Raw genomic sequence first — 13,464 nt, forward strand, 5'->3', positions numbered from 1 at the left:
TCAGAAGTTTCGCCCCCCCCCCCCCCTGAACCGAAACCCTAGCTACGCCTCTAGACCAAATGCTTATTTTCCACCATAATTTGCAAAATAAACCCTTCCAAATCAGACAAGGTGATTTTTCTGGATTTGTTTTCTCATTTTGACTCTTATAGTTGTGGTCTATCTATGATGTCAAATACAGGCCTCTCTCATCTTTTTAAGTGGGAGAACTTGCACAATTGGTGGCTGACAAAATCTTTTTTTCCCCACTGTATATGTTCATTGAGCATTTATTTAGCGCTTTTTCAGGGGGGAATCACAGTGCATACAACTGAAAAAAATATTGCGTTCACAAACCATAATCCAAACCCTTGTATCAAATAACTAAAATTAAATACATGAATTATTGTCAATATTAGTATTGCTTATGTTTTGTGAGCAGAACATCACTATATACTACATCAATATTCATGCATGTGTAAAGCTAAAAGATTTTAGCAGATTTCTCTTACATATGGATTTTGCAGTTGACAGCATGGAACAGCTCATTTACATATAGAAAGTAATGGATTTCTCTGGAATAAGACATCGGATTGCAGATATCAAGGTATCATTTTATTCCGTTTACTATGACCTCCATGCCCGTATAGAAGGCTTAGGAGGGTTGATGTAAACGACAGATACCCTCTAACTGGAACTGCATTATGCTGTGGATTTTCTACATGCAGGTTCATGTGTATCCTTCACCCCATAGCCGTAATTAATTCACTAGGTTGTCATCAGTTTTATATAGATAGGTGTAACCTGTGGAGAAAGATGAGTCACTCTAAATTCTATGTTGTATTTTCAGAGTGTAATAGTTTCTTTCACTATTTGAGGTAGGAAGACTCGTCCTCAAATTCTTATTTTTGACCTGGAGTTGTAGGATCATCAATGTCAATGGTATTGTAGATATTCTGAAAGAAAAAAACATCCAATAGTTATTTAGTCATTTATAACCCACTAGGAATATTGTGCTGTCAGTCTTTACTATTTTTATGTCATTATGAAATACACATGTTTACATTTATAAATAAAATTTTAGATGCAGTGTATTTTTGGCAATTAACCAATATCTGTATTTTAAACTATGTTCTAAGTTTTTCATTTATCAAGAAGCCTGGTTTGGAGAAAAGAGGGTAACAAAATACCATATACCGTAACTTAAAAAAAAGAAAATTAAAATGATCTCTCTCTCATAAAACCGAAGAGAAGAAATAAGAAGGGTAATGTCATACATTCTGTTAAATCAATGCACCAGTGAGTGCAATTATCGTGAACCTGTCAGACAATTCATTCTGCCCCAACCACCGACCACGGGCAACATGACTCCCAGACTGGCTGTATGATTGTAGCTAGGCATATAATTAAAGTATATATTGCACTGCAATGACAAAAGAGAAAAACCAAGCTTCATCTGTCCACCCAAAAATGAGGCAAAAATTAGTTTTGTCCCTTAAGGACTAAACCTAATTAGGACTTAAAGGGGCTATCTGGTCTAAAATGACTGCAGACTTCTGATTCTCCCTAGCGCACACACTGTACTCTGCCAGGACTCTCTGGTTTCTGATCACAGTGCGTGCGCTGGGGGGATTCATATGTCTGCAGTTACACTTAGTGATTCTAGACTTACCATTTTAGACTGGACAACCCCTTCAATGGGCAAACATCTTTTTTAGTTTATTCATCATCGCTTTCCAGGAGCCATCATTTTTTTTTATTGATGTAAAAAGTATTTGTACTTTGCAGGATGATTAATATTTGTCATCCAATTTTTGTACCCAACTCTAAGGGGAATCTGTCACCAGGTTGTTTGCTTTGTAATCTGAGAGAACCATGATATAGAAGGAATGTGTCATGTGCTGGGCTGTGTTTTGATGTTTCAATAAAATCAGTGTTTCATCAGCAGGAGATTATCACTACAGGACTAGTTGTCTCATGCCATTTAGTCCTCCTGTGTAACTTTAAGGCCTCTTTCACACATCCGTTTGTCTCCATCAGTCAAAATCCGCCGTTTTGCTAAAAAAACGGATCCGCCATTTTTCTTGGCGGATCCGTTTTTTTCCCATTGATTTGCATTATCGGCGGATCTTGACGGATGGTCATCCATTGGAACAGTTTTTTTACAGATCCGCCAACATTTTGGCGTCCACTGACATGACAGGACGGACAATGAAACGTTTTTTAGGCTGGCTGGATCCGCATTTGTCACTGCGCATGCCCGGAAGAATTGCCTTTGCCGGAAATTTAACCCTAAGGCCGGAGTCACACTGGCGATTAAATCGGACGAATGCAATGCGATAAAAAATCGCATTGCATTCGAACCCTTGTTATTCTATGGGGCAGCTCACATCATGCGATTTTTGATCGAATCCGATCCTCAGACCGAGACAATCGCAGCATGCTGCGATTGTCACCGATTTTCGGATCGGATTCGACAATAGAAGTCTATGGGGGCGAGAAAAAATGGGACTAAAAACAGACTAGATGTGTGACTTGCGATAAAATCGCACCTGGTGTCCTATTGCAAAAGCCGGCAATTCTTCCAATAGAGTAAAATCACAGAGACCGGTTAAATAAAGAATGAATAGATCTAGACACATATATATATATATATATATATATATATTATACATGTCATAGAGACACATTAATATATATATTACAAATTCATACAGTTCATCATAGCAGAATAGCCGCAGAAACATTTGCCGGCTTTTGTATAATCATTCTCCTGCCCGACATGAAATGACACATGGTTTACATATAGTTAACCTTTTCATTTCATGTTTTTTTTGTTATGTCTATCACAATTAATTAGATGAGGGTTTGTGGGTAAAATTTTGGACTTGTAGGGGTTAATTTAAGGCGTTAATTCGTTGTATGAAATTACGGGGACTCCCTGCAGCCTCAGTGACGTCAGCAGGAGTCCCTGCAATTTAATACAACGAATTAACCCCTTAAATTAACCCCTACAAGTCCAAAATTTTACCCACAAACCCTCATCTAATTAATTGTGATAGACATAACAAAAAAAAATGAAATGGTTAACTATATGTAAACCATGTGTCATTTCATGTCGGGCAGGAGAATAATTATACAAAAGCCGGCAAATGTTTCTACGGCTATTCTGCTATGATGAACTGTATGAATTTGTAATATATATATTAATGTGTCTCTATGACATGTATAAAATATATATATATATATACACTCACTGGACACTTTATTAGGTACACCTGTCCAACTGTGTGTTAAGACTTAATTTCTAATCAGCCAATCACATGGCGGCAACTCAGTGCATTTAGGCATGTAGACATGGTCAAGACAATCTCCTGCAGTTCAAACCGAGCATCAGTATGGGGAAGAAAGGTGATTTGAGTGCCTTTGAACGTGGCATGATTGTTGGTGCCAGAAGGGCTGGTCTGAGTATTTCAGAAACTGCTGATCTACTGGGATTTTCACGCACAACCATCTCTAGGGTTTACAGAGAATGGTCCGAAAAAGAAAAAAAATCCAGTGAGCGGCAGTTCTGTGGCCGGAAATGCCTTGTTGATGCCAGAGGTCAGAGGAGAATGGGCATACTGCTTCGAGCTGATAGAAAGGCAACAGTGACTCAAATTGCCACCCGTTACAACCAAGGTAGGCAGAAGAGCATCTCTGAACGCACAGTGCGTCGAACTTTGAGGCAGATGGGCTACAGCAGCAGAAGACCACACTGGGTACCACTCCTCTCAGCTAAGAACAGGAAACTGAGGCTACAATTTGCACAAGCTCATCGAAATTGGACAGTAGAAGATTGGAAAAACCTTGCCTGGTCTGATGAGTCTCGATTTCTGCTGCGACATTCGGATGGTAGGGTCAGAATTTGGCGTAAACAACATGAAAGCATGGATCCATCCAGCCTTGTATCAATGGTTCAGGCTGGTGGTGGTGGTGTCATGGTGTGGGGAATTTTTTCTTGGCACTCTTTGGGCCCCTTGGTACCAATTGAGCATCGTTGCAACGCCACAGCCTACCTGAGTATTGTTGCTGACCATGTCCATCCCTTTATGACCACAATGTACCCAACATCTGATGGCTACTTTCAGCAGGATAATGCGCCATGTCATAAAGCTCGAATCATCTCAGATTGGTTTCTTGAACATGACAATGAGTTCACTGTACTCAAATGGCCTCCTCAGTCACCAGATCTCAATCCAATAGAGCATCTTTGGGATGTGGTGGAACGGGAGATTCGCATCAGGGATGTGCAGCCGACAAATCTGCGCCAACTGTGTGATGCCATCATGTCAATATGGTCCAAAATCTCTGAGGAATGCTTCCAGCACCTTGTTGAATCTCTGCCACGAAGAATTGAGGCAGTTCTGAAGGCAAAAGGGGGTCCAACCCGTTACTAGCATGGTGTACCTAATAAAGTGGCCAGTGAGTGTATATATATATATATATATATATATATGTCTAGATCTATTCATTCTTTTTGTGGGGAAACCTGTCATTGGGCTCCATTATATGTCCATTTAGCTATCCTGCGAGAAAATCTCGCCAGACGGATGTCAAACGGATCCTTACATGCGATTAAAATTGCATCAATTAAGAAAAATTGCATCAAAAATGGATCAATGGTTAAGATACCTTTGTGCGATTTCGGACCTTTAAAATGGGACCGTTTTTTTAATGGTTGTGTGTGACTCCAGCCTAAATCCCATTCTGGCGGCTGGTAAAAATCTCTCTCTCTCTCGCTCTCTCTCTCTCTTCCCCGGGCACGGGTTCCTTTAAATTTCAGCCTTCCCCGGATCCGTCAAAGTAACGGTCCGGTAACACACGTTCCTTTGAAAGCGGTTGCGGATCCGTGTCCCGCCATTTTCGCGGATTGCAGCTGATGTAAAAAATGTATGTGTGAAACAGGCCTAAAAGTGGTGAGCTATGGCTGTCACGTTCCTACCCCTGAAGACACCAATCATGTCAATGTTGTGTATTATGAACAGTGTCCTGCATCTTTCTCAATATCATGATGTAATGTGCCATGTGAAATGTAATATATTCCTGTGTAATTTATAGTAATATAGTAATGTGAAGTCTAATATGCATAGTGTGTAGCACTTTTATAGGGAATGTTGATAATGTATAATGTAGGATGTGATAATGTAACAAATTACAATGTATAGTAATGTAATGCATGTTAGACACAGGTGTTATGATGTTTACATAGAACTGTGTGAATGGATAAGTGTGCCCAGCAACAGACTGCAGGATCAGAGACTGTTAATGTTGGGACTAGCCCACAGTGGGTAGGGTAAGCTGCTAGGAACAGAGACAGTTGTTGATAGAATGTCAATTAAGACCTAGTGTGCAGTAAAGAACGGAGATATAGTCTGAAGGATTTCAAGGTGGTGTGCATTGGGTGACTTGTGGCAGGAGGAGAAAATGACTGGAAGGGAGAAAGCAAACCTCGAGTGTGGAAGGAGACGTAGGGTGTCAACAGCTTAGTTACTAGAGACTGATCCTCAAACAGATTGACCCCAAATAATAGGAGTCAGATTAGGGAACCCTAGCAGCCAATACCCTTAAACCATCAATGTACCAGGTGATGTCTACTGGTGCAGGGCTCTAATGGCCACACCCCTTAACCCCTTCCCAACCTATGACACAGCGTATGCGTCATGAAAGTCGGTGCCAATCCGACCCATGACGCATATGCTGTGTCATGACTTTAAAGTCCCCCTGCGGGTTGGGTGACCGGGGTCAATGAAAGGTCACCCGACCCGCAGATACAGGGGGCTTTGTACTTCACCACAGGGGGCGTGGCTTCGCTCCCACGTGGCTACGATCGCTCTGATCGGCTGTTAAAAGTGAAACAGCAAATCAGAGCGATAGTAATATTTCATCAATGAAAATTGATGAAATATTACAAACCAGCCATGGCCGATGCTGAAATAGCATCGGACATGGCTGGAGACACGGATCCGACCCCCCCACTGACTGACGGTGCCGATCGGCTGCCGCCACCGACTGATGGCACCGATCGGTAGCCACGCCGTCAAAATCGGCCCCCCCTCCCCTTCCCTTCGCTCCCCTCCAGCCTCTGATCACCCCCCTCCCCCCGGTACCTTGCGAGTGCCGCTATCGCTCCCGGTGTCCCGCGATACCGCCATCTTGTAAAAAGGCGGGTGCATGCGCAGTGCGCCCGATCGAATCTGCCGGCTGCAGATTCCATTCATTCATTTTGATTACTGTGAAACTCTCACAGTGATCAAAATAAAATAAAAGTAAATAACCCCCCCCTTTATCACCTCCATAGATAGGCACAACTAATAAAATAAAGAAAATATTTTTATTTATTTTTTTCCATTAGGGCTAGGGTTAGAATTAGGGTTAGGGTTGGAATTAGGGTTAGGGTGGAATTAGGGTTAGGGTTGCAATTAGGGTTAGGGTTGGAATTAGGGTTAGGGTTGGAATTAGGGTTAGGGTTGGAATTAGGGTTAAGATTAGGGTTAGGGGTGTGTTGGGGTTAGGGTTGGGATTAGGGTTAGGCTTGTGGTTAGGGTTATGGTTAGGGTTGGGATTAGGGTTAGGGATGTGTTGGGGTTAGGGTTGTGGTTATGGGTTTGCTGGGGTTAGGGTTGGAGTTAGAATTGAGGGGGTTTCCACTGTTTAGGCACATCAGGGGGTCTCCATACGCGACATGGCGCCACCATTGATTCCAGCCAATTTTGCGTTCAAAAAGTCAAACGGTGCTCCCTCCCTTCCAAGCCCCAACATGTGCCCAAACAGTGGTTAACCCCAAGATATGGGGTATCAGCATACTCAGGAAAAATTGCACAACAACTTTTGGGGTCTAATTTCTCCTGTTACCCTTGGGAAAATAAAAAATTGGGGCTAAAAATTTATTTTTGTGGAAAAAAAATGATTTTTTTATTTTCACGTCTCTGCATTATAAACTTCTGTGAAGCACTTGGGGGGTTCAAAGTGCTCACCAGACATCTAGATAAGTTCCTTGGAAGGTATAGTATCCAAAATGGGGTCACTTGTGGGGGGTCTCCACTGTTTAGGCACATCAGGGGAGCTGCAAACGTAACGACGACCGCAGACCATTCCATCAAAGTCTGCATTTCAAAATGTCACTACTTCCATTCTGAGCCCTGACGTGTGCCCAAACAATGGTTCCCCCCACATATGGGGTACCAGCGTACTCAGGACAAACTGGACAACAATTTTTGCGGTCCAATTTCTCCTGTTATCATTGTGAAAATAAAAAATTGCGAGCTAAAAAAATCATTTTTTGAGGAAAAAAAATCATTTTTTATTTTCACAGCTTTGCGCTATAAACTCCTGTGAAGCACTTGGGGGTTCAAGTTGCTCACACCACATCTAGATAAGTTACTTGGGGGGTCTAGTTTCCAAAATGGGGTCGCTTGTGGGGGGTTTCCACAGTTTAGGTACATCAGGGGCTCTGCAAATGTAACATGACGCCAAACAGACCATTCCATCAAAGTCAGCATTTCGAAATGTCACTACTTCCCTTCCGAGCCCTGACTTGTGCCCGAACAGTGGTTCCCCCACACATATGAGGTACCAGCATACTCAGAACAAACTGGACAACAACTTTTGGGGTCCAATTTATCCTGTTACCCTTGTGAAAAAAAAATTGCGGGCTAAAAATAATTTTTTTAAGGAAAAAAATGATTTTTTATTTTCACGGCTCTGCGTTATAAACTTCTGTGAAGCACCTGGGGGTTCAAAGTGCTCACTATGCATCTTGATAAGTTTCTTAGGGGGTCTAGTTTCCAAAATGGGGTCATTTGTGGGGGAGCTCCAAAGTTTAGGCACACGGGGCTCTCCAAACACGACATGGTGTCCGCTAACGATTGGAGCTAATTTTCATTTCAAAAAGTCAAATGGCGCTCCTTCCCTTCTGAGCCCTGCTGTGCGCCCAAAAAGTGGTTCCCACCCACATATGGGGTATTAGCGTACTCAGGACAATTTGAACAACAACTTTTGTGGTCCAATTTCTCCTAAAAAATAATTTTTGAGGAAAAAAAAATGATTTTTTATTTTCACTGCTCTGCGTTATAAACTTTTATGAAGCACTTGCTCACTACTCTTCAAGATAAGTTCCTTAAGGGGTCTAGTTTCCAAAATGGTGTGACTTGTGGGGGTTTTTCACTGTTTAGGCACACAGGGGCTCTCCAAACGTGACATGGTGTCCGATAACGAATGGAGCTAATTTTCTATTCAAAAAGTCAAATGGCGCGCCTTCCCTTTCGGACCTTGCTATGCGCCCAAACAGTAGTTTATGACCACATATGAGGTATCTGTGTACTCAGGAGAAATTGCCCAACAAATTTTATGATCCATTTTATCCTGTTGCCCATGTAAAAATGAAAAAACTGAGGCTAAAATTTTTTTTTTATGAAAAAAAAGTACTTTTTTCTTTACGGATCTATTTGTGAAGCACCTGGGGGTTCAAAGTAATCACTATGCATCTAGATAAGTTCCTTGGAGGGTGTAGTTTCCAAAGTGGGGTCACTTGTGGGGTAGCTCCAATGTTTAGGCACACAGGGACTCTCCAAACGCGACATGGCAACCGCTAAATATTCCAGCATATTTTCCATTCAAAAAGTTAAATGGCGCTCCTTCCCTTCTGAGCCCTGTTGTGCGCCCAAACAGTGGTTTATGACCACATATGAGGTATCGGTGTACTCAGGAGAAATTGCCCAAGAAATTTTATGATCCATTTTATCCTGTTGCCCATGTGAAAATGAAAAAATTGATGCTAATAGAAAATTTTTGTTGGAAAAATTAAAATGTCCATTTTTTCCTTCCACGTTGCTTTAGTTTCTGTGAAGCACCTGAAGGGTTAATAATCTTCTTGAACGTAGTTTTGAGTAGCTTAAGGGGTGCAGTTTTTAGAATGGTGTCACTTTTGGGTAGTTTCTGCCATATAGACCCCCTCAAAGTGTCTTCAAATGTGAGGTGGTCTCTAAAAAAAAAGTGACATGATCTCAGTGCGGGTTTAACTCTGACACGTGGGGTTAATGTCTGGAACTAGTGCTGATGACTGGCATTTCTGGGGTTAAAGGTTGTGATCCCGGTGCAGGCTTGTTTGGTTTTGACTGCTGCTTGGCCCTGACTATCCGCTCTGTCTCATCCTTGGTACGTTACGGCTATCTCTGTGTATGAACCCCGTTTTGCCTGACTCTGAGTAATTCTGTATAGTGTCTTTCCATCTCAATAAGCAGGACGCTAAGCCCCGCCCCCTTGCAGTCACATGACCGTAGGTCCCGTGTCTGCTTGCTAAACTTCAGCACCACAAGTCCTGTGCATCGGTACTTTCTGGCTGACGGCGCTGACAGGATCCTGACACTCAGGACACGCGCACTGGCTCAGTGAGCAAGTACAGTGCGGTGTTCCTGACAAAATGGTTTTGTAAATTTTGTTGTAATAATGAGAAATCACTGGTCAACTTTTAACCCTTAACACTTCCTAACAAAAAAAAATTTGCTCCAAAATTGTGCTGATGTAAAGTAGACATGTGGTAAATGTTATTTAGTAACTATTTTGTGTCACATAACTCTCTGAATTAACAGAATAAAAATTCAAAATTTGAAAATTGCGAAATTTTCAAAATTTTCACCAAATTTCTGATTTTTTCACAAATAAACGCAAAAATTAGCAACCTAAATTTACCACTAACATGAAGCCCAATATGTCACAAAAAACAGTCTCAGAATCGCTAGGATCCATTGAAGCGTTCGAGAGTTATTACCTCATAAAGGGACACTGGTCAGAATTGCAAAAAATGGCCAGGTCATTAAGGTCAAAATAGACTTGGTCATGAAGGGGTTAACTTTCAAGGTATTGGTTTAGCCTCAACTGGTGTGAGAATGTAGTCAACCAACCGAGCGGTTTCCCGCTAGACATCCAGGATTGCAAAGCTTTACTAGGATTATGATGGGACACCTAAGGAGACTGGATGTGGGACTGCAGGAAAGGAAGTTGAATGTCACAGTGTGTGCTGTAACACTGGATTGGATTGGTTGTACTGTGATTGCTAGAATCTGCTCAGTTGGTGACTATCCGCCATTTTCTTGTAGTGTTTTGGTTGCTGGTCTTTTTCCCCTGGTGCTGGGTTTGCCTTTGGTCAGGTGATTGTATCACCCTTTATTAATCTGCACCTGTCTCTCATTCCATGCTGGACATCTGTGTTAATCCGCTTGAAGTCTGGCTTGGAGCCTTGCTTCTCTCTCTGTGTGTTTAATAGGCGCAGTTCTGGGACCTCTGGTTCCACTAGCCTCAGTTTCTGTTTTCAGTTTGCTTCTGCAGCCTTCTTTGTGTTTTCTGTTAGGAGGTGACCAGTGTTTGTACCCAGCTCTTATATCTTTCAGGAACCCCCTTCCCCTATCTATAGGTCTTTGCTTGAGATTAGCCTAGGATCATCTGTGGGTCTATTCACAAGGAATGGGTCGGGGTCACCCACTCCATCATAGGGCACCAGCCTAGCCGCAGTGCAGGGTCAGTTTTCCCCCTCCTACCCTAGTCCTATGCTGCAGAACCGTAACAATTTGTCCAGCCCCCCCCCAAAAAAAAAACCCTCTCCTGGATTTCTGCAATAGCGTTCAAGATCTCGCTCAACGATTGCAACAGTTAACGTTGAAAGTTTCCGGCTTACAACAGCACGTGAGTAACTGCCCAGGGGTCCGCCCCGAAGAGCCTAAGGTGAGCTTGTCTGAATGTGTTTTTGGTAAACGGCAGGAATTTTTTTCATTCAAAAATGCATGCTTACTTTATTTTCGGCTTAGACCCAGGTCTTCAGGAGCTGAATTACAGCTTGTAGGGATTATTATGTCCTTAATGCGAGGGGAGCCGCAAGTTTGGGCATTTTCATTGCATCCAGATGACCCTTGTTTGATGTCAGTAGAAGCGTTTTTTTTCTGCTATGGGGTTAATTTATGACGCTTCGGATCGGGTAACTACAGCTGAGGCAAAACTCAGACGGCTGAAATAGGGTTCTGGTGACGCTGAGGAATATTGCACCCACTTCAGACGATGCTCTGCAGAAATCAGATGGAATGACCCTGCACTCAGCAGTCAGTTTTTGGCAGGTCTGAATGACAGGGTTAAAGACTTACTCATTGCATACACTGCACCTGATACGTTTGAGGCTGCAATGCAGTTAGCCATTAGGGTGGATAGAAGACTGAGAGAAAGGCAGAATGAGGATCGGGTTCGGCTGGGTCCTGTGTCTCAAGAGACCCCCGTGGACTACGGGGAACCTATGCAACTTGGTGCAATGTCCTCTCGTTCCCAGGAAAGGGAGAGAAGGTTCTCTGAGGGGCTATGCCTTTATTGTGGTAAGACTGGCCATTTGTTAAGCAATGTGAAGGTCGCATAAATCAGGAAAAGAGAAAAAAAGGGCTCAGAGTAACCCCCCCCATTTGTATTGCATTTTCACGGTCCGCAGGAGTTTCTTTTTCTGGTAGTTCTATCTGTCATGGTCATTCTATGGATTTTCAAGTGATGGTGGACTGTGGCTCTACATTGAATTTGACCGATCAACAATTTCTTGACAAGTATAAGATTGAGTCTGTACCTTTGTCATCCCCTTTTCCTGTAGTGGCGATTGATAACACTCCACTAGAACATGGGTGCGTTTCTCGAAAGGTCACCGGGTTTCCACTCACTGTGAATATGGAGCACCAGGTATCTTTAGATTTGTTTGTACTTGATAAATTGCCTTTTCCAGTCGTTCTGGGGTTACCCTGGTTATAAGTGCACAATCCTGTACTGGACTGGTCATCAAATACTATAAGATCCTGGGGTCAGGGGTGTTATGGGAAATGTTGTGATGTACACCGCTGCGGTGGTGAAAAATGAGCTACCTGAACGCATTCAGGAATTCTGGAAAGTATTTTTTGAAGTTGAGTCACAAGCTCTGCCAGCGCATAGAGATTACGATTGCGCTATTGAGTTCGTCCCAGGTGCTACTCTCTCTAAGAGTCGTTTATTTAATCTGACGATCCCCGGGATGGAGGCCTTAAAGGAATACCTGCAGACTAGCCTTGCTGCAGGTCATATAAGACCCTCCAAGTTCCCAGTGGCTGTGGGATTCTTTTTTGTCAAAAAGAAAGATGGGGGTCTTAGGTCGTGTTTGGATTTCAGGGAGATTAACAAGATCACTGTGCGCAATCCTTACCCCTTGCCGCTAATTCCGGATTTGTTTAACCAATTGGTTGGAGCCAAGTGGTTCTCCAAGATTGATTTCTGTGGGGCATATAATATACTGCGAATTAAAGAAGGCAATGAATGGAAGGCAGCCTTTAATACCCCAGAAGGTAATTTTGAGTGTCAAGTAATGCCTTTCGGCCTTACAAATGCTCCGGCGTTCTTTCAAAATTTCATCAACGATATTCTGAGACCGTTGATTGGTAGGAGTGTTATCGTTTATTTTAATGATATTTTGATCTACTCACCAGATCTGGAGTCGCATTGGCAGAGAGTCTGCGAGGTTCTGCAGATTCTGAGAGAAAACTCACTCTTTGCTAAACTGGAGAAATGCGAGTTTGCTGTACAGAAAATTAGCTTTTTGGGGTACATTATTTCCAGTGATGGGTTTGAGATGGACCCGGTGAAGGTTCAAGCGGTATTGGAGTGGCCAAGACCTGAATGCTTGAAGGCAATTCAGATATTCTTGGGGTTTGCTAATTATTACAGAAAAATTCTTTATGAAATTTCTGTATCACCAAACCCCTTACTGATCTGACTTAGAAGGGTGCCAATACTGTCCAATGGTCTCCTGAGGCTGTCAAGGCCTTTGAGCATATCAAGGAGAAGTTAGACTCTGCTCCTGTCTTGATCCTGACAGACGAGACTAAGCTCTTTCTGGTAGAGGTGGATGCCTCATCAGTAGGAGTGGGGGCTGTTCTGTCACAGGAGGGAGATAATGGGGGTACATCCCTGTGCGTTCTTCTCTAAGAAATTTTCGGAGGCGGAGCTCAACTACGATATTGGGAACCGAGAATTACTGGCTATTAAGCTTGCGTTTGAGCATTGGCGACATTTTTTGGAGGGCGCTAGACATCCTATACAAGTCTTTACTGATCACAAGAATCTGATCTATCTGGATGCTGCCAAACATTTGAATGCTCGTCAAGCCAGGTGGGCATTGTTTTTTGCCTGGTTCCATTTCTCTGACATATATCCCTGGGACAAAGAATGTTAAAGCAGATGCTTTGTCTCGAAGTTTCTCCCCAGCGGTTAATACTGAAAAGGAGGAATCTATTCTGCAGAAAGGGGTGGTGGTGGCAGCTTTAGGTTCTGAGCTGGAAAATAGCATTCTTAAAGCCCAGGATGCAGCACCAACCAACACTCCGTGTGGGAAATTATTTGTGCCTAAATCCCCGAGGAGAGCTTTTTTTACGGAATGTCATGAGTCTTATCTGGCGG

At 42.8% G+C, this 13,464-nt stretch overlaps 1 protein-coding gene across 1 annotated transcript in view; it reads right to left on the bottom strand.

The window, feature by feature from the left end:
* Positions 1–228: 228 nt before the first annotated feature.
* Positions 229–13,464, bottom strand: part of LOC141054931 (pecanex-like protein 2) — a 2,173,030-nt gene continuing 2,159,794 nt past the window's right edge. The window contains exon 33 of the mRNA XM_073551818.1: positions 229–935. Within this exon, the coding sequence (XP_073407919.1) occupies positions 882–935 (54 nt within the window). The 3' untranslated portion in view covers positions 229–881. The remainder of the gene's footprint in view (positions 936–13,464) is intronic.

Source organism: Dendrobates tinctorius, unplaced genomic scaffold (assembly GCF_039654945.1).
Source record: "Dendrobates tinctorius isolate UK_male_01 unplaced genomic scaffold, ASM3965494v1 ptg000181l, whole genome shotgun sequence".
Classification (NCBI taxonomy): Eukaryota; Metazoa; Chordata; class Amphibia; order Anura; family Dendrobatidae; genus Dendrobates; species Dendrobates tinctorius.